This window comes from Lampetra planeri, chromosome 28 (genome assembly GCF_965212315.1).
Source record: "Lampetra planeri chromosome 28, kcLamPlan1.2.h2, whole genome shotgun sequence".
NCBI lineage: Eukaryota > Metazoa > Chordata > Hyperoartia > Petromyzontiformes > Petromyzontidae > Lampetra > Lampetra planeri.
Window position 1 is genome coordinate 967,186 of NC_136134.1, and position 20,868 is coordinate 988,053.

The 20,868-nt window shown below is 50.3% G+C and overlaps 1 protein-coding gene across 1 annotated transcript in view; it reads left to right on the forward strand.

The window, feature by feature from the left end:
- The window catches only part of TMEM51 (transmembrane protein 51), a 47,649-nt gene that overhangs the window by 22,511 nt on the left and 4,270 nt on the right, over positions 1-20,868 (forward strand). The window contains exons 2-3 of the mRNA XM_078607635.1: positions 18,449-18,568; positions 19,295-19,522. Of these exons, the coding sequence (XP_078463761.1) occupies positions 18,477-18,568; positions 19,295-19,522 (320 nt within the window). The 5' untranslated portion in view covers positions 18,449-18,476. The remainder of the gene's footprint in view (positions 1-18,448; positions 18,569-19,294; positions 19,523-20,868) is intronic.

Below are 20,868 nucleotides of genomic sequence, written 5' to 3' on the forward strand. Positions count from 1 at the left end.
GCTGGGAGAACGACTGCGGTCAAAGCGTCACAGCGACGTGGGCGCGGAGACTTGGCGAGCGTAAGCGAGCAGTCGGCACCCACATGCACACACGCACGCAGCTGACCCCTCTCTACTGGAGCAGCAGACAGAAGAAAGCAGCTGTTCGGAGCCAGAACATCAGGAGCGGAAACATCGTCTCAATAACCGGGGGACAGCTCAGGGACAAGAGAGAGAGGAGCAGACCCAGGCACGGCAGAGCGTCGATACACAAATTAGGGTCGAGCGGTCGACTCGTAACCAGACGCTAGCGCTGTCCTTCCACAGGCTGCTACGGTTTGGGGCTCACTCCGCGACTCTGCACGGGGGGAGTAAGGCAAGCGAATCAAGGCCGCCGGTCTTCTCCCCGTTCTGCTGAGAGTAGTCATAGCAACAACAACAATAATAAAGCTGCCGCTGCTACTGCCGCCCACGGTGACCTCTGCACGGCAAGGGCCAGCGGTTGTGACCAGAGGCTGGACAGTTCTCCCGTCGAGCCCTGCGTGTCACTGCATCAGCAGCACTGTGTGTGACGAGATTCGTGTTCGGCTGCTGTCATTGTCCACATGATAAGCCACGTCGTTGAGCTATCATTCGTAGCCAGGTCACGTCTGAAAACGAGCTACACAACTTAGTGAGCCTTATTTGGTGAAATAAAAAATATAATAGTTGAGTAGTTTTTAGATGAATTGGCTGTGTCGGGTGGAGGAGAGCGTAAGACACATTTTTTTGCGATGACCAAAACCAAAAGAACAACAATGAATCGTGTTACATGGTTGTTAGGAATCATCAGTACAGCATAGCCATTGTTGCCTACTGCCGGCTTGTTCTTCGGGGGGGCTGTACGAGTTTAGGAACCACCCCTCGTGTGTTATGCATCATTACTCTCGTGTCCGGCCTGTACACTGCCTGCTGAGTTTGTCACCGTTTAGCAGAGGAGCGAGGTTCCAAGTGGTGGATGTTGTGGTGCCGGGTGCCGTGGCTGTTGCCCTGTTTCCAGTCGCATTCTACCGCTCTTCTCCTTGTCGCACGGCTGATGGAGGTGGATGCAGAGCAATAACCGCAGCGCCACGTTGAGGCAGTCGAGCCAGACAGCCGCCTCGGGAGCGGCGCGTGCGTCGCCGCGGTGTCGCTTCTGCTATAACTGGGCTAAGCGGCTTCGATCGAGAGCCACTCCGTGGTTTGCCGAGCGCCAGCGGCGAGCCAGTCGGGTCGCGTTGCTCCTTCTCCTCCTCTCCCGCAGGCCATGGGCGATGGTTTCATCCGCAGTCGCGTAACTGCTCCCTGGTATCCGCACGACCGGGGGAGAGCGTGCGTGTGTGCGTGTGTGCGTGTGTTAGCCATCGAGCGGTAGGCTCGCGATTAGTGCGGTGTGCTGTGAACCCAGTGTGCAGAGTTCGATTCCCGCTCACGACCAACACCAGTCACAAGTATTTGAAATGGTTCTGGGCCTCCCGTAGGTCGACTCAGCCTCAAATGTGTACCTAGTGCGATGTGTAAAAACATCACCACCGGGGATACAAAGGCGGTCGGATGTGGTGCTGGCCACCCACACCCTTCGTCTATCGTGCTGGACTTCACATCGGTGCTCGCTTAACAGCACTTGCCCCTGTTTAGGCTATTCGGAGGAAATGCGTCTCTATTGCCCTGTCAGCATCAGCAAATGTAAGACAATATGCGTTGTTGTTACTTGCATGATGCTCGTTTACCCAGGAAAGCCTCACTGATCATCAAGGCTCTTTTTCAGAAGGATGCTGCCAAGTTATTTAGTCTTTTTGTTCGGAGTAAGGGGAGCGATGTTGCTGCTGCTTTGTGCTATCCTCATCGGGTTATTTGAAGGCAAAATTCTCAGCATTGGGATGTCTTGACTCATATCGGTTCCATTGTGTGGGGTTTTTGTTCTTAGCTACGAGAGGAAACTCGATAATCCAGAGGGGAAATCCACATAGACCGGGGGGAGAACTTCCAAACTCACACAACTCACTCACGCCCGCTGCCACTCACACCCTCTCTCACTCGCCCACTCTCACACTCCCTCATACACACACATGCAGACCACGCTCACACTCACTCTGCAGAACAGGGGGAGCTTACAAACTCCACACAGAAAAGTGCCCGCGTTGGGAATCGAACCCAAGACTTCTTGCTGTAAGGCGCAAGTGTTACCACTGCGCCACACTGCCTATAATAAGCAGGCAATATGCCTCCTCCACGTACCTGTCCCTCTACATAACAAATAAAAGTACTCAATACACATCACATCAGCCGCACGGCCTTCTGGGAGAGCAACATGCAGTGTCTCCTCGGCAGTGAGGGCTTTTTTCGACAGTCTTTTCGTAAATCGGTTTGTCTGCAGCACGTCAACGCTTTTGAGGCGCTTAAAACCGTGACACACTCCCCCCCCCCCGTTGTGCTCTTGTGTTGCGAGTACAACAAGCGGCGACCGTGTGCGTGCGTTGGGGGTACAGCCGCTGCCATCAGTTACCTTCCACGCTTGTGGTGACCCGGGGAGGCTCCTGGGCTCACGACGATGCCTCGACGCAGTGGGAGGAAACGACGGCCTCTCTGCCAGTGGGCTGGGTGGGATGGGGGGGGGGTGCTCTTTGCTCATCTTAGGCTGCTTGGTATTTACTGGAGGGGGTGACCGAGTGGCCGCTGACGCCTTGGGTTCTAAACTCAAACTGTTCAACAGTTTGTTTGCTTTACCGGGTGAAGGCCCACTGAACTGCTACGTATATCTTTTTCAGAAGCGACCTGGCCACAAATGATAGCTAAACGAAATGGCTGGCTTATCATGTGGAAATCTATAGCAGCCGAATACTCTAAACGCGTGATGTTGATTATAAATGTGAATGGGGAAAAACCGGAGGACCCGGAGAAGAATCCACACAACCACGGGGAGTGAGAACATGCAAACTTAAAATATACAGCAGCAGGCATCAGGGTCGGGATCGAACCTACGATCTCCTGCATACCAGGCGAGGTATTTAAAATCTCCTAGCCACCGTGGCGAACCCAGTGGTGTTTTCTCGCATAGTAACCACAAACAAAAACCCATATTACTACATTTGGTTTGCACAGATATTTTCCCAGTTATTAGAATTTTTTAAAAGAATCGCTTTTGTGGTGCGATGGGACATTACTCTCAGTCACAGGGCAGGTGGGAAGGAGTTGCCCTCACTGTGTGGCCCTCAGAGGTCACTTGAAGCGAATCTCAAAGGTAACTCTGCGATACCCACTTCCGTGGGTCATTCTCTCTGCGAGAGTTCCGAGTGGATCGTTGGTGTCGTGCCGTCACGCCGATAGCGCGAGAGTGATAAAGTAAGAATACTTTGTTTTTACAGAAGAAATGAGACGTGTGCCTTTGCGACACAGGGCAGACACTGAGTCGTGGTGTGTGTGGTGGGGGTTGTTGTGTCTTGTGTTAATGCTGTGATGTGTGTTGTGTGTGTGGAGTCGTCTGTGGTGGTGTTTATAGTAGTGTGGGGTGGTATGTGTCGTAGTGTGGGGTGTTATGTGTAGTAGTAGTAGTGTGCAGTATTGTGTAGTAGTAGAGTAGTAGTAGTGTGTAGTATTGTGTAGTAGTAGAGTAGTAGTAGTGTGTAGTATTGTGTAGTAGTAGTGTAATGTTGTGTAGTACTAGTGCGTAGTAGAGTCTAGTAGTGTGTAGTATTGTGTAGTAGTATTGTGTAGTAGTAGTGTAATGTTGTGAAGTACTAGTGCGTAGTAGAGTCTAGTAGTGTGTAGTATTGTGTAGTAGTAGTCTGTAGTATAGTGTAGTAGTAGTGTGTAGTAGTAGTAGTGTGTAGTAGTATTGTGTAGTAGTAGTATAGTGTAGTAGTAGTGTGTAGTATTGTGTAGTCGTATTGTGTGGCGGTGGGACACGTGGGGTCACTGCCACAGCAGGGCGTGCGGCTCGCCTCGCTCTGGTGTCATGCGCACTCTCTCCGGTCTGCGCTGAGTTGCTCCGGTCTGTGCTGCTCCCCTGCCACACACAAACATCCGCCTCGATGGAGCATCGGCGCGTGGTTTCTTTCGTATGCAGTCTGCCTCGTGAATTCCTTGGCCCTTTGTAGAAACCGCAATATTCACCCGCGCTTTGCTCCCCCCCCCCCCCCATGAACTTATTCGTGTAATCCGTTTGCACACGGCTAAAAATCACCCACCAGCGCCTCCCAAAATCGTCACATCTCAGAAGCGAAGCACGCTTGCACGTATGTGTGTTGAACTTATTTCGCACCGTACGTAGCCAACCGTGCTAATCGGAGGTGCCAGGGGACGCTGGAGCCTGGATGGTGCTTGGATGGGCAGCCCAGGTGGTTATAGGCTGCGTAGCTACGTAGTGAGCAGGGAGACCAAACACGCCAATTCCTGTGCAACACAAATACTGGTGCGGGATCTCGGTATCAATCAACTGCTGTCACCCAAACACCGTTCTCCAATTCCCAGACTTCCCGGGTCAAACCCAGACCAGGCCACAACCCCGGTTGAACTATCACCGATGCTCACCGTGCACTATGCTATACAGCACCCCCTCCCCCTACCCCACCACCCCCCACAGTATTCACCAACTCACACTGACCAGCGTGGAGAAGTATGGTCAAATAACCCCCCCCCCCCATGACAGAAGAGCCGAGGAGGACGCGAGCACGTGTGTGTGTTGGGGAGCGCTGCGTTTCAGAACCCGGCGACCCGAGTTCTATTCCCGCTCACGGCCAATACCAGTGACGATTATCTGAACCGGTTCCGGGCCTCCCCTAGGTTGACTTGGCCTCAAATGAGGACCTGGTGCGATGTGTTAACATCGCTGCTGGGAAAACAACGGCGCCCGGGCATGGTGCCGGCCACCAACCCCCTCTCGTGTGCCGTTCCGGCTTTTGTAGGTGCTCGCCTACAGTCTGTTTAGGTTACGCGGGGGGATCTTTGTCCGTTGAAACGCCACCGATTGGAGAATCGTTGCCGGCTGGCTGATTGTCACTTTCGAGGCAATACGGCTCGGCCGTTGGAAGGGAATTCCGTGGATGTTTGCTGCCCCCTCGCCTCCGCTGGCTGTGTGAACACGGCTGCCGTGCTCAGTCAGATCCTTTCTTACTTGACAGAAAACGAGTTTCTTTTTATACGTTTGGTCGTCACCATCGTCGTCATTATCATCCGTGCTCAATCCACTGCTGGACGATGGCCTCCCTTCCCATGCTGTCGCCATCCCCCGCATGGCACTGCGATGCCACAATCCGACTCGGTGCCGCGCCACAATCCGATGTCGCCGCGGTAGCGGCGTTGGTCGGTCGTGTTCCCTCCTCTGGCTGCCATCCCATTAGCCATCTCGTGGCCACATCTTTATGGCACCAATCTCTTATGTCGTCCTCGTCGCCAAGCCATTCCCTGTTAGGTCTTCCTCTCTTTCCAGTTCCTTCCATTTTTCCGAACCACAACACACTTTTAATTCCCCTGTTGTCGTCCATCCCACTACAGGTGTGTCCAAAAAGTGCCAGTTTCCTTCTCTGCTCACTTTTTAGAAAAATTGGTTCCATTTTTATTGTCGGCATTCGTATGTTTCTTTCTCATCTCTACGTCCGCAGCCCGTGTCGTGCGCTGGCCGATCAGAGACATCCCCTCCTTCTCTGGGCGAGCTGCGATGTCGCCACTACTGCTGCTGATTCTTCTGCTTATTTTCAGATATCAGATTTCCAAAAAGTGCTCCGGATCCACTCGTCTCATAATTCCCCGTAGATTTGCCCCCGCAACAATCCCCGTAGATTAACCTGTTTAGCAAAAAACCTCGCATATAAACTCTTAGTTTGTGTTTATCTGGAGCCTCGACATTGCAGCCCTATTAAAGTTCTCAGAAAGCATCCATGCGAAGTGTTATTGGGTAAACGGTTGCGGTGATATTTAGGGAGTGTCTGCTGGAGGGCAGGCATCACCAGGCATGATGCGAGTGTGTAAGAATTTAGACGACATAACGGAATCTAGACATCTCGTGCAATTGATTTCGGCATTCGCCTGGAGCAAGGGGGAAAAAACTGTCCCCCACTCCAAGTGTACGAGATGACAGGGATTGTCCTCCAGGTTTGAAATTAATCGGGAGGAGAGGGAGAGGGCGGAAGTGTGCGGAGTTGAGGGGAAGAGACTTTGTCTTGTTTGGAGCAGAGAGGGAGAGAATGAGAAAGAGGAGGATGGGAGGGAGGGAAAGGCGGTATGGAGGAGAGGTGTGTGTTGGAGGGAGAAGAAGAGGAGGTGCTAGAGAGGAATTCGGAGGTAGTAACTCAAGAGTTAGCCCCTGCAAAGGTTTAGTCGTGCTGCCAGTGGGGGAAGGGATGTTTCGCGGAAGCTGACGACAGAAGGTTCTAGACCGACGGTCAACCTAAAACCACTCGCAAACCCGCGACAGATGTGAGAGCGGAGAGCGATTGACGTTGAATCGAGTTGTCATCGGGTGGCCAGTGGGGGATGCTGAGAATTTAAGAGTGCGGAGGATGGGGGGGGAGACGAAACGCTGCGACTAGCTGGCGGAGAATAAAAATTTGCATTGCGAGAGAGATGGAGATAGAGGTGCTCGGGGCACGGAGCGGCCCACCAGCGGTTCGGACTGAAGTGGCTGGCACTCGGCGGGATGAGCGTTGACGCCGGAGTTGACTCATCAGACCGGCAGAGAGATGACGACACCGGTGACTGAGAAGGAGGCGGCGTGGGGGGGGGGCAAGAGAACACCACGACGTACGCGGGGCCGGGCGATCAGCGAGATAGGCGGCTAAGCGGGCGGGCTGCCTCCGACATCCCACGGTGATTTAATACTATAAAACAAACTACAGACGATTTTTATTTTTACCAGGTAAGGCCCACTGAGCTATATAGCTCAGTGGGCCTTACCTAATAGCTGAACGAAGTGGCTTATCATCATGTGGACATTTATAGCAACAACCAAATATTATAAACGCCTGATGTTGATTCTAAATGTGGTTGGGAAAAACTGGATGACTTGGAGAAAAATCCGCGTGACCACGGGAAGAGAGAACACGCAAACTCCAAATATACAGCAGGCGTCAAGGTCGGGATCGAACCGACGTCTTGTATACCAGGCGAGGTAGTTAACATCTCGCCACCGTGGCACTTCCATTGCGGAGAAACGCAGGTCGCACCCTAACATGTACCCCACACGTGCCCCCAAAATATCCTCCTACCTCAGTCTTACCCAGACATTTAGTTCTGGGCAATAGCAATGGTGAGCTGTGTGGTAAACGTTGCCGTGAATGGCTTTGGGGGGAGATTTGTCGCCCTCGTGAAATGATCCCACGTGGTGTGCGGTGGCAGAGGGACAGACGGGGCAACACGCACGCACCCACGGGCTCAGCCTACGCCGATAAATCCCAGCACGCGAAATGAGCAGCCTTAATGGTTAAACTTTCAATTGGTGCTTTGACACGTTTTTAAACACTAAGCTATTAAACTATAAACTATATTTATTTTTTTATTTTACCAGGAAAGGCCCACTGAGCTGTATAGCTCTTTTTTCAGAAGTGTCCTGGCTATCACAAATGGTAGTTCGAGGTGGCTTTTCATTGTGTGGAAATTTATAGCAGCCAAGTACTCCAAAAACATGTTCCTTAACGTGGAGGGGAAACCCGGAAGACCCGGAAAAATCCACGCGACCACGGGGAGAGAGACACGCAAACTCCAAATATACAGCAGGTGTGAGGGTCGGGATCGAACCCACGACCTCCTGTCACCGTGGCAAGATGTTGTTGTAAAACGTATGGCTTTTCTGGCCTGCACTGTTGTGGTTGTTATTATTACTGAGAAGCTCGACCCATTCTTCGGTCGTAGAGGTCACGTGCAAGGGCGGGGTCCCCGAGGAGCACGGTGCAAGAGGTGGAAGCAGCCCACTCCATTCACGAGCTTCACTACCTCGCAAAGCTCAGAGCAGTCTGAGGGTGTATACGTCGTCGCACGTTGACGTTGAGCACGGTCGCGAGAGGTCTCATGCCACCAGTGAGGATGAGGAGTGTTGTCAGTCACAACTTGATCCACACTTTGGTCCACGTATCAATAATAATAAAAAAAGATGATGACATCTGTGTTAACGTGACAGTCTTGTCGGGCGGTGGAGGGCTAATGACAAAGAATTTTGGAATGAAGCTACCACCACGTGTGGCCCAAACCCAAACTGTTCTCTGAAAAGCAGTAGTAGTCTTGTTGCTGAAGAACACCGCATTATTAAAAAATCGCGTCATAATCAATAATACATAATATAGGGTAAAGCACAGTCCACGATAACACGTGAGATGTGAAACGCAGGCCGAGCAAAGACTGAGGCGCGTGGGTAGCATCTAGAAGCATTCAGCAGCATCCCCCCAATGCCTCGTGTGATGATGCTAGCTCCGTTCACTCAATCACGTTATATCCAATTCATATCCGCGTTATGAACAAGATGCATTCCCAAATACATTCATTATCGCATTGTTTCCAATTCACGTTATGAAAACGACGTGCGGCATTACAGGAGAGCAGACTGGATGGGTCACCCTTATTTCAGTCGTGGATTTTTCTTGTCGTCGGTAGATCTGAACGTCAAATCGGTGATCGGTGGGGACAATGCCGTGTGCGTCTGTGTGGACGCCGCAGCGTGGATATGAATATTCAAGTTTTTTTTCGTCAGCAGATGTGGCAGCCCTTGCTGGCTCAGACCGCTTCAATGTTGGCACCCTGTGGCCTTGCGGCGAAGGAGTAATCCAGATTTCATATGAAAACGCGCTTTTGGTTGAAGCTGAAGTAGGAAATTATTTAACAACTCAAAGTGAAACGAGTTAAGCATTAGAGAAGAGTTAATGTGTCTTGCCTTAGATCTGGTAATCACTGAACTGTCCTGCTAGATACCGATAAAGGAATTGAGACCACATCTCAGGAGTGATTCACAACTGCTGAGGAGAAAAACGAGGGATTGTTTTGGGGAGGGAAAACAAACAGCCACACACACACAGTGGAGCAGCAGCCATCAAAGCCCAGAGATCTAATGACATCCCAGGGGAAAAGTCCAGCAGTAAAACAGGATGAAAATGCCGCGTCTGGTCATTCTGTGCACCGTCGATCAGACGGCGCACAAGCAGGCCCCGCAGGTGTCACTTACCCGGTGCGGATACTCAAGCGGGCCCCAGGGAAAGTGCGGGCAAATGGTGGCAGAGGAGAAACAAAGGTTTTGGGAGAAGGAGCAGCAAAGGTTTCACAGATGGGAGAGGAGAATGGGAAAAGTGCTGCCCCTTACTGGGTGAAGTGGAGGTCACGTAAAAGGGATCTCAGAGGCAGCTCTGCGATATCCGCTTCTGTGGGCCGCTCTCTAAACACGAGGGGGGGGGGGGGGTTTGAACTACCCTGCGAGAGATCCGAATGGATTCTTCATGAGGTCGGCAGCAATTGATTTGAAACCGTGATTTAGTGGCATCGTGTTGAACTTTATTGCAGCGTGCTGCAGTGTTGTCCAGGTTTGGTCTGTAAGTGGGAAGAGTGTGGCAGCCCTGTTTCACCACGCTTGTCAGTGCAGCGCGCACCGGCTACACTATGCTCTGAACCCGGCGACCCGAGTTTGAAACCCACTCACGGTCACCGCTCCTAGGCCTTCCCAAGGTCAACTCGACCTAAATGAGTACCTGGTGCGGTGTGCAAACGTCGCCACTTGGGAGAAAAAGGCGACCGGGCGTGGTGCTGACCACCCACCCCCTCGTGTGCCGTGTCAGCCTTCATAGGTGCTCGCTAACAGCACTTGCCTCAACAGTCTGTTAAGGCTATACAGGGTATCTTTGTTGTATCTGTGTGTACGTGCACTTGCCCCAGCAGTCTGTTACAGGTTATACGGGGGATCTTTGTCTTTGGTGAATGTGTGAGCCAGGGATGGGGTCGATATCCCTCCCCGCAGCGAAAGAAGTTCAACATACGCTGACGTTAGCCATGGCCGGGAATCAAACGTGGGTCGCTGGGTTCGTCGTGCAAACCCACGAGGCACGCCATTGTTACAACTCGCTCAGTGCCGGATTAAGCTCGTGCGGGGCCTGTAGCATTTACTACTATAATGAGCCAAGAATGTCTGTGTGTCCCGTACGTGACGTCACTCCACGTCGGCCAGCCCCGCTCATTAATAATCATGAACAGGTGACGTCCTCCACATGGACCCCCCCCCCCTCATTAATAATCATGAGCGGATGACGTCACTCCACATGTAGCACCCGCTCTCATTAATAATCATGAGCGGAACCCTCACGTCACGCGATCTCCATAACGCTATTGAGACATAGAAGTAAAAAGGACGTCACGATGAACAACGGATTATAACCTTTAAATGAAATAAGTCTGTCAATAAATATCACGTCGTGGTCTACTTTTCGCTTGCAAGTTTCAGATTTACTGAAATACACCCGTCCTTGGACGGGCAAAAGGCGAGTATATAGTAATAGAGCAAGTGCAGAATCACTGAACCGGAATTGATAGATTGAAAGCATTTAGCGCGGGGCCCTTGAAAATGCGGGGCCGGTAGCATACGTAGCTACTTTTGGTCCGAGGATAATCCGGCACTGAACTCGCTGGCACTGAGAGAGACAGCAGTGTAAACGGGCGTGTGTTTTCACGGGAAATATGAGCTTAATAAATCAGAGCTCTGTTTGCCGAGGTGTCTGTGGGGGGGCGGGGCGGTGTTTGCTCTATCAATGAATTCATTATCGCGTTGAGTCCATTGAGAAAGGGTGGCTCTGTTGCAAGAGAGACCCCAGACAACGCCGTTTGCTAAACAACACGGGAATGGCCAGCGGGCGGGTCACAAGTCAATGACACCGAGGAGCAAGCATTGCGGCGAGAACGAAGGTGATCCGTGCCATTATTTACATTGCCGGGGTTGCCACTCGCGGTTTCATCTGGGAAATCTTGAGAGGCTATGTATATTCGCAATGTCATCATCGTTCGCCGTACTCTACCCAATGCTGAATGAAAGCAGGAGGAGCGTTCAAGGTTGCTTTACGTTGCAAGGATTTACTCGGTGTGCGAGATTATACTTCTTTCTGCGATTCTCCACCCACTCATGTGGCATCTCCCTTCCTGCTCCTCTTTCTCCACTTACTGCTGTCCTGGGCCACCATCTCCACGTCCACTCCTCACTCCGCATCCTGGCTCACCGATTAGAACCACCTTTCTCTCTCTCTCCAGGCCTCGGTCTCCACCTTTCTCACCCCAATGTGGCTTTCCTCTCGAGTCACGACGCATCCTACCCCAGCCAATCCCAGTCGACTTATCTCCGCTTGTCTGAGACAGGTTCTATAACGCACCCCAAACTCTGAAATGTTCCCGGTAACGTTTGTGACATGGAGTCTCCTTTGCCTATGCAAATTGAGCGGTGAGACATGTGTCACAGGATGAAGGCAGTAACCCCGGCTCTTGAGTCAATCTATCCTCGCTCTTGGCTGCTTTACCTTTACACAACTGCCTGGGTCTGTGGCATCAAGTGCACCCGGGGCGGAAGGGCAGGGTGCGCGTGGGGGGAAATTATCTAACGTGACGCCCGTTTATAGCGGCAGGGTGTAGAGACCTGGCTGACACGGCCGTTCAACCCCGTTTGTGTTTATGTGCACTGAAGAGACGGGGTCAGAGGTACCTGGTGCACAGGAACCTTGCGGGTTAATGCAAAGTCTGTGACCTTTCCGCTTTGTCTAGGAAGTCACTCTTGATCTCTCTCGCTCCATCGACAGTCCCCCACTTACCCCCTACTCCCCACCACCCCCCACCGCCCCCCAGAGTTCTGGACGTTGTGTGGCTGAGCTGGAACCTCCACTGCCACGTAAAGACGGGAAAAATACATTCAGAATTAGAACATTTATTTATATTCGAGGAACCTGATGAGCTATTTCACAGATGCCCAGCATGGGCCGGATTTGTAATTCAAATTACAAATCACTGGCGCAATGTGGTGTGAGTAACTAGTTACTGGTTCACTGTGTCTCGGTGTAATTTGGATGCGCATTGAAGCGAGTTCCCTGCTTAAAATGAGGGTTAAGGCAGTGCTCTTCGCCGTTGCTGTGGCTAGGAGATGTCAACTACCTCCCCTTGTGTGCAGGAGGGCGTGTGTTCGATCCCGACCCTGATGCCTGCTGTATATTTGGAGTCTGCGTGTTCTGCCTGTAGTCACGTATATTTTTCTCCAGGTCCTCCTGTTTTTCCCTTCACGTTTAAAATCAACGTCAGTATTTGGCTTCTGCTATAAGTGTCCACGTGATAAGTCACTAAGTTCAACTCTTATTTATGGCCAGGTCGCTTCTCAAAAAGAGTTACATAGCTCAATGGGGCCTTACCTGGTAAATAAAAAATAGTTTTTTTTAAATTTTCCTTTACAGCCCTGAGCCAGTGGTGTCAATTCCACATTCATATGGCAGAGGTGGATCGGAGTGATTCACTGCCTGCTTCACCACAAAATGGAAATACAAATAATAATTAACATTTATTTGTAAGGCTGTATTAACCCCCAACCAGGATTGGAACTCACAACCTTCTGACTGCTGAGAACCTGCTTGCTGAGTCTGCTTGCTCTACGGCTGACTCACATGGCAAGTTGTTTAGATGCAGATCACCAATTACTTTGAGATGTGTAATTTAGATACCAAATACAAATGTAATAAAGTTACATATTAAAATTAAATCTCTGCCACGATGGACGTGGGTCGTGTGTGTGAGTTGTACATGCGCTGCCTATCTCCCGGAGTCATTTGAGAACACCGAACAAATGTGCCTCAACACTCCTGAGCCTCGCAGTTAACGATGTTGAGTTGTGTATATATATCGCGTCATCGTTCATGCAAATTACATCGCTGAGGAACCACAGAGCCGAACTTGGAAGGCAGTAGCAAGGCGGTGAGCCGGCGCTACCAACAATTGCCCAAGTTCTCAAGTCAGTTTTTTCGTCAAGGAACATAACCATCACCCAAAATCCGGTCATTCTAGCAACGGATTTTGGCTGGCCATCGAACAAAGACGCTCACCGCATCTCGCGCTTTCAGATGCACTTCTACGGCCGTCTGGAACGCTCTTCCTTTCGATATTAGGAAACCAGCGGGAGCTGTGCACTTTTAAATCTCATATTGAAAACTCATTTCTTTCTCACTAATTTTTGTATTTAGTTTGTTGCCCTTCCCCCACACATCTGATTAGCACGGTTGGCTACGTACGGTGCGAAAGAAGTTCAACATACGTACATACAAAGTTGTATTTGTACACGTTGGAGAAAACCGGAGCGCTCTGAGAAAACATCTGTGTGCGATCCACCAACCCTTGCTGCCTCCACAGTTTCTGGATCACAGTGTACGTAGCCACCCCTTCTAATCAGAGGTTGGCGTCGGTTGACCATACTTCACCACGCCAGTCAGTGTGGGTTGGTGAAAGAGGCAGCCTGTTTGCGCTCCCGCGTGATTCAGCTTCGTTTCTGTCGTGGGAACTGGAGTGGTGCAGTTCAAATTGGTTCGCGCGCGTGCCTCACATTTGTATTTGAATTTGCCACTCGAATTTCTCACGTAAAAGTCCCAGCGCGCATTATCTGCAGTTGAACACGTAGTAGGCTTTTCCGACCAGTATTCTCCATAAGAGGTTTATTTTTTGGGGGCGGGTTAGATCGCCTAAATATGTGTCGTGAAACCCGCCACCACCCAACACGGCCAATTAGTAAGGTTTGGCACGTAAACAAACCTTACTACAAAACTCACTAATTGGCTGTGTCGGGTGGTGGCGAGTTTAACGACACATTTATATTTACGTGATATAACCCAAAAACAACAGTCAATTATAGATCAGTTGAACACGTAGACTTTCGCGACCAATTTTATTCATAATAAAGGTTTTTGGGTTAGATTGCATGAGTATAAATGTGTCGAAACCCTCCATCACCACCCAACACTGCCAATCACTAAGGGATTTGTGACGTAAAAAAATACCACATAGTTACTACTTCAGCCCACCGGTGTGTTGAAGAGTGAATCCACAACATTTACAAACTGAGTACGACGTTTCGCTGGTAATTACATCCAGCATCATCTGGCGATTTGCCACTATTTGCCGTTTTCTCAAATAGCAAAAATTATCATCGTGGCCTCCCATGCTGGTGGCGACAGCGATTTGCCTGCCATCACTGGGCCTATACGAGACTCGAGTTGAAACCTGTAATGGGGGTCGCACTTTGCCCTCACAATCCATGTTCTACTTCCATCTGAACTGTTTGCCTCTGCACGATAGCGTTTATAACCACACGCGTGTCAGCTGTTGAGCGCCGTCTGAATTCTCACCGAAGTCTCAAGATGATGAACTACGCGTGTTGTTGTTATTACACTTCTTTACCCCGGGAAGCCTCACCGAGTCTCAGGACCCTTTGTCAAGAGGGTCTTGCCAGGTGTTTTTAGCAGTTAGGGAGAGGGGGGTGATGTTTGTGTTGCCGCTGCTGTGTGTTTATCCCAATTGAGTAAGTTGTGGGTATTTTATTTTTCGCCCTTTGGAATGTTTAGCCGATACCAGTTACATCGCCATGGGTTTTTTGTTTTTTTTTAGCTATGGGGGAAGAAACTGGAGAACCGCGAGGAAACCCACACAGACACCCAAGTAAAGACCCACATGTAAACCCAGACAGAAACCCACGCAGAACAGAGGGAGAACGTCCAAACTCCACACAGGAACGCGCCTGAGTTTATAATCGAGCCCAGGAATGTGTTGCTCTAAGGCGTGAGTATTAACACTTTGTTTTTGTTAGTTGTTGTCCCCCTCACCGCACCTCCGATTAGCACAGTTGGCTACATACGGTGCGAAAGAGGTTCAACGTACACACGTACATAAGTAGAGGCACACACGCTGCCACCCTGCCAATCCATCACAGACTCGCCACGAGTGACAAGCAGAACCTGAAGGGAAAGCAACTTGTACTTCTAAATCTTTCACTTGTCTCCCAATCCCAGTGCTCCTGTGAGCAGCAAATCACTCCTTGACCGACCAATCTCAATGCACTCATGACACAATGTTAACACTCATTACACAATGTTTACAGTCTCCACCACGGCGAGACACGGGAGCCATCCCTTTCACAGCATTCAATCGGCTGTTGAGAGGAAAGTCGGAGTAAGTTCGGTTGCGCATGTAACGTTACCGAGTTGGCATGCATTGCGGGTGACTGCGATCCCCAGCCCATGCTGTACGAGTGTACGGGATATGCCTTCAAAAGCAAATGAAGTATCGCATACATTCTATAACTTAGTGAGTATGTTCTATAGCTAAACGTGTAAGTTTTGTCACTTGGCGCGTAAGTTCTATAACTTAACGCTTAGGGTCTATAACTTAATGTGTAGGTTTTAGAACTTAACATGGAGGTTCTACAACTTAACGCTTGGGGTCTATAACTGAATGCGCGTAAGTTCTATAACTTAACGGGTGTAGGCACGTCGAAGGCCTGCGCCACAACGCGAGCGAATCGTTTGTCAGGACGCGTTGATTCTCACTGTCCCAGCGCGGCGGTCAGTGGATGAGAATTCTTCAGAAGCAGAAAACCACCAACACAATCTCCTCATTGCCACGTTTGTAAAGGGGACTGTTTGCGAAAATGTTGTTTTTGTGAGGCGTGCTCCTCAACTTGCCGGTGAGCTGGAGCAATAGGAACTGGCACGTTGTCTCAATGCGTGTGCACTGCGTGACTATTTAATTCGTTTGGCTGTCGGCTGATGAACGCCAAACCCAACAATCGATGACGCATCTTGATTTCCAAAGTAAACTCTTAAACTAGAAATGTTTACCAGGTAAAGCCCACTTAGATATACAGGCAATCCTCGACCGATGAACACGCACACTTAAAACGCGTTCACTTAAAACGCGACCTCGAAATGGAACCACAGAGGTATTTTATTCAGAGGAGTGATCCTCCGCGAGGTGTCATGAGCGAGTGTTTGCGCGTGTGTGTGTGAAAGTGAGTGTGTGGGGAGCGGTAGTGGAGCGGTCAGCGCTATGCTACAATACAAAAGCGTCGACGCGAGTTCGATTCTTGCTCACAGCCAACACCAGTTCCTGTGTGTGTGTGAAAGTGACCTCAAAGTGCACCTCGCCTGGCACAGGCGCCGTGGTGACATGGCTGCCACTTAGTGGCGAATGGTGGCTGCTGGTATTGGGGGAAGCGATAGTTGAACGCCTCGCGAACTGTCCTACCAACCTGGCGACTAAAGTTCAATTCTCGCTCACGATCAACACCGGTGACGATTATCTGACTGGGACCTGGGCCTCCTCCAGGTCGACTCGGCCTCAACTGAGTACCTGGTGTGGTGTGTAAACGTCGCCACTGGGGAGACAAAGGCGGCCGGGCGTGGTGCTGGCCACCCACCCCTTCGTGTGCCGTGCCGGTCTTCATAGGTGCTGCTCGCTAACAGCACTTGCCCCCACAGTATGTTAAGGCTACACGGGGGATCTTTGTGTGTGTGCAATTGTGGTGACTCATTGCCCCCAAGATAGCATCAGGGCTCAATGTAAGTGAAAATAAAAGTTTTTTTTCTCTTTGTTACTTTATTTTATGTTTATTTACTGCACGGCATTTTTTTTACAGTGTTACATGCCTTCATGGGCGCTGCTTATGCTTCCCTTTTTGTTGAACCGGAACATATTTCATACCGCTGATCATTTAAACACGGTGCATTGATGTGTTCCGACTTAGGAACCGTTCGACTTAAGAACGGGCCTCAGGAACGAATTAGGTTCCTAACACGAGGGCCGCCCGTACAGCTCTTTTTCAGAAGCAACCTTCGCCAAAAGTGATAGGTCAACAAAGTGGCTTATCGCGTGGGAATGTATCGCAGCCAAAGACTTTTAAATGCACGTTGATTCTAAATGTGGAGAGAAAACAAGGAGAAAAATCCACGGGGAGAGAGAACATGCAAAGTCCAAATAGACAGCAGGCGTCAGGGTTGTGATCGAACCCACGACCTCCTGTAAGCCAGGCGAGGTCGTTAACATCTCCTAGCCACCGTGGCGCCACATTTCTCTGCTGATGACACCGCCACCTCGACATCTTTGAATCTTTGAACCCGACCTGCCCACCCACGCTGTCTCCTCAGATTGGTTCTCACTTCCTCCAGCTGAAAGTTGTACCATAGCATGTACATGTGTGTACATGTACATGTGTGTACATGCATAACTCTCGAGTTAAAGCACTGCTGAATGAGGACCATCTCCATGCAGTTTGCGGGGTCGTGAGGGGTGACTTTCAGCACAATTTCATTGCGCTGGTCAGCGTGGCAGAATGAAGGCAGGGAGCATAGACGCAGGAGCATAGACGCAGGAGCATAGTACGGTACAACGACGGGCCTTGATGTACAGCGCACGAGCAACCCCCCGCCGCAGCCGATGACACATGTTGGACGCACGGCGCTATAGACTCGCAGACACAGAGCGGGCTGGAAGCTCCCACACACGCGGCGTGGACCGTAGCGAGCTCCGCAGACTTGCCCCGCTCAGCCTGCACGGGGTACTGCACGCGCCACTCCAACCACGTGGCAGTGGGGTCGCGCTGCCAACTCCCGACCGCCTTTGTCTCCCCAATGTTGATCCTGCACCAGTCGCTACTAATGTTGAACTAAGTTTACTGGAGGCTCAGACTGAAGAGAAACCAGTTGCCACTGCCACATAGTATAGTACAACAGTGGGTTTTGCTGCATGTTGTGCTGTGCATGAGTGAGGTGACGTCTGTTGACATATTTCCACGGTGGTGAGATGTGAATTACCTCGCCTGGTATGCAGGAGGTTGTGAGTTTGAGCCCGACCCCGACGCCTGTTGTATATTTCGAGTTTGCATGTTCTCCCCATGGTCACGTGGAATTTTCTCCGGGTCCTCTGGTTTTCCCCTCCACATTTAGAAACATGCGTTTAGAGTATTTGGCTGCTATAAATGTGCACATGATAAGCCACTTTATTGAGCGATCATTTGTGGCCAGGTCGCTTCTGAAAAAGAGCTATACAGCTCTGTGAGCCTTACCTGGTAAGATAAAAAAAAAAATTTTTTGTAAACTTAAGGTTGTGTAAATGTATACAGTGTATACGGTAGATTTTAATGTGTTTTGTGTGGGTGCCGTTGCGTGTTTGCGATGTTACGCATCAGTCAGCCATCCCTCTGCCATTCTTGCAAATGAGACGTTGCATCTCAGGTGATTATACAGGTGAAATGTTGCAATCAATAAATAAGAATAAAAACATCCCACTTGCCTTGGTCGTCACCTGCATGTGTTTCACATCGCCGTGTGCACCTCTCAGTGTGAACCCATCCGAAGCGTAAGATTCTTTGCAGAGTTACACAACGTCACGGCGATTTCAGATATTTTTTACATCACCGGAGCTCGTGCGAACGTTCAAATCCTCGTTTTTTTTGCTGCTTTCTCCCCCTCCCCCCACCCCGTAGATCAAAGGGGTCGAGAGACAAGCTGGCGATGTCTCAAGAGAAGTGCTCTGGCCTTCGTTACGCAACCCTGGCCCTGGGCATCGGCATCCTCATGCTTGGCATCCTCATGCTGTCCTGGAGGTGAGAGCGGTTATGTAACGGAGCGCCGGACCGAACATTCTGTTTAACATGTAGATTTTCGCGTTCAATATCATCCCAAAAAAATTACCTATATTATGGTGTACATTCTGCACTGGTGTGCACAAGCAAAAAACGCGTCTCACATATGCCACTCACATGGACGTTTTTCAGGGGAATATGGCCCTTACGATTGTTTCGTGGGGGGTCCTTCAGAGGTTTGTGACCCCCGAAAATTTCGATACTTTCTTTCATTGATGTTTAAAGGCCACTTGATTATTTTACAAGCCGCGGTGGCGAGGTGTTAACTACCTCACCTGGTGCGTCGGACGCCGTGGGTTCTATCTTGACCCTGACGCCTTCTGTATATTTGGAGTTTGCGTGTTCTCCCCGTGGTAGCTTGGATTTTTCTCTGGGTCCTCCAGTTTTTCCCTCCATATTTATAAATGTGCCTTTAGAGTATTTGGCTCCGAAACATTTCCATGTGATGATAAGCCACTTCGTTTAGCTATAATTTGTGGCCAGGCAGCTTCTAAAAAAGGGCTACATAGCTCAGTGGGCCTTACCTGGTGAAATAAAAATTGGTAGTTGGTAGGTAAAAGGTAGGTAGGATTTCTGGGGGGAGGGAATTCCAGACCATATTGGGATGGCAGAGGAGAATGAGCGACCAGCAGTCTGCCCCAGAGTGATGTCCTACACCACCTTGTGTCCCCCCACGTGTTCTTGAAGAGCCGTGGAAAACCCGGACCGGATTTGGAACGGCACCTCCGTCGACCAGCCGTCTACGCCGTCCATCGGCCAGTCGTCCACGCGGACCGTGGTGATGTTCTGCGGGGTGGGGGGTTGCCTCCTGGTGATCGGCATCACCTGGTCGGTGTGCGTCGCCCGCCACCGCCAGCCGCCCGTCCCGGAGGTGCGCGCGGAGGCGATCGCCGACGGTGGGGTCATCATGGACAGGTCAGTGCTGGGCCGACGCGGTGAGCTCATCCTGAAAGCATCATTTTGTAATAAAGGTCGTTGAAGCGACTTCTGGAATCCGGTCTTTATTCGTCTTTCATTACAACACTCCTTCACGCTGCTGACAGACAGCGTGAGAGGGATAGAAAGAGACGCGCGCAGCCATGTGGCAGCCTGGACCCCCGCTCTCGCGTGGCCTCTTCCCTTCGTTCGTTCCAGTTCTGACCACGTGTTGTTCGTCTCCACCCCTATTTAATACCCAGGTCACGTGGTACGTTTCCACCAATCCTGGTTAGCCTCTATGGAATCTTCCAGATTTCACCGTAGGCTCCCGGGACCACGCCCCTGACTCGTCTCCCCATTGGCTGTGGCTAAAGCCAGCATAACCAATCCTCTACTTACAGCTGTCACCTTTCCATTACGTCAGGGCCACGCCGCTAGGCTTCCCCCCATTGGCTATGGACCAGGACCGGCAGAGCCAATCATCGTGACGAGTTGTAATCCGTCAACGACCCGGATATATCCTCACATTACACTTTAACGCTGTGCGCAGTGGCAGAGGCTCGCGGCTCACAATCGGAAGGGTGCGAGTTTCAAATTCTGCCATTGGAACCTCATTTGCTAGTAAAAAATATGATAATTGGTTTTTTTACCCTTCTATCTGGCACCAAAACTGACACCTTTTTTACAAGGAGTCATGTTTGCATAGACCACAATACCTGCAGTCATAATGCAAACAAAAAACATAACTCTGTATGCACTGTCCTTGAAGTTGATTGGTCCACACCCGAGACAGCTTTCCTTAGAGCCTAGTCTCACATGTTACCTGCTATGACGTGTAGAATATAAATACCACATTCCTATGACTGGGGCCAGCATATCCATAGTATACCCACAATTTACTTACTGCAAAGTGGTACTTTTTTATGAGCTCTTGATGCACTAAGTAGCTGTGGTTACGTCAGTGAGGTCTCTATCGGCGTTATGTATGCACACGCGCGTGCGTGTAAAGACAAATATTAATCTCAATATGTTCAGCTCAAACCTGGAACCTCGGACACGTGTGATTCGACCTGCTGGAACCCATTAGTATGAGGAGCATTGGCACAACCGCAAGCAAAGGAATTTTGGCACAGTTTTGTCCAGATGTTCTGCGGTAGACTCGCCACCTTATTACACAACGCCGTTCTCCGTAAGACAGTTCCCAGACTTCTTTAAAGATGAAACGGATCTTTCCAAAAAATAAAAATGAAATTACATGGCGATGCTACATTGGCAGCGGTGCACAATCACCAATAATGAAGAACGTCAACGCATTCGTCAATAACACTGCAGCCTTAAAACAC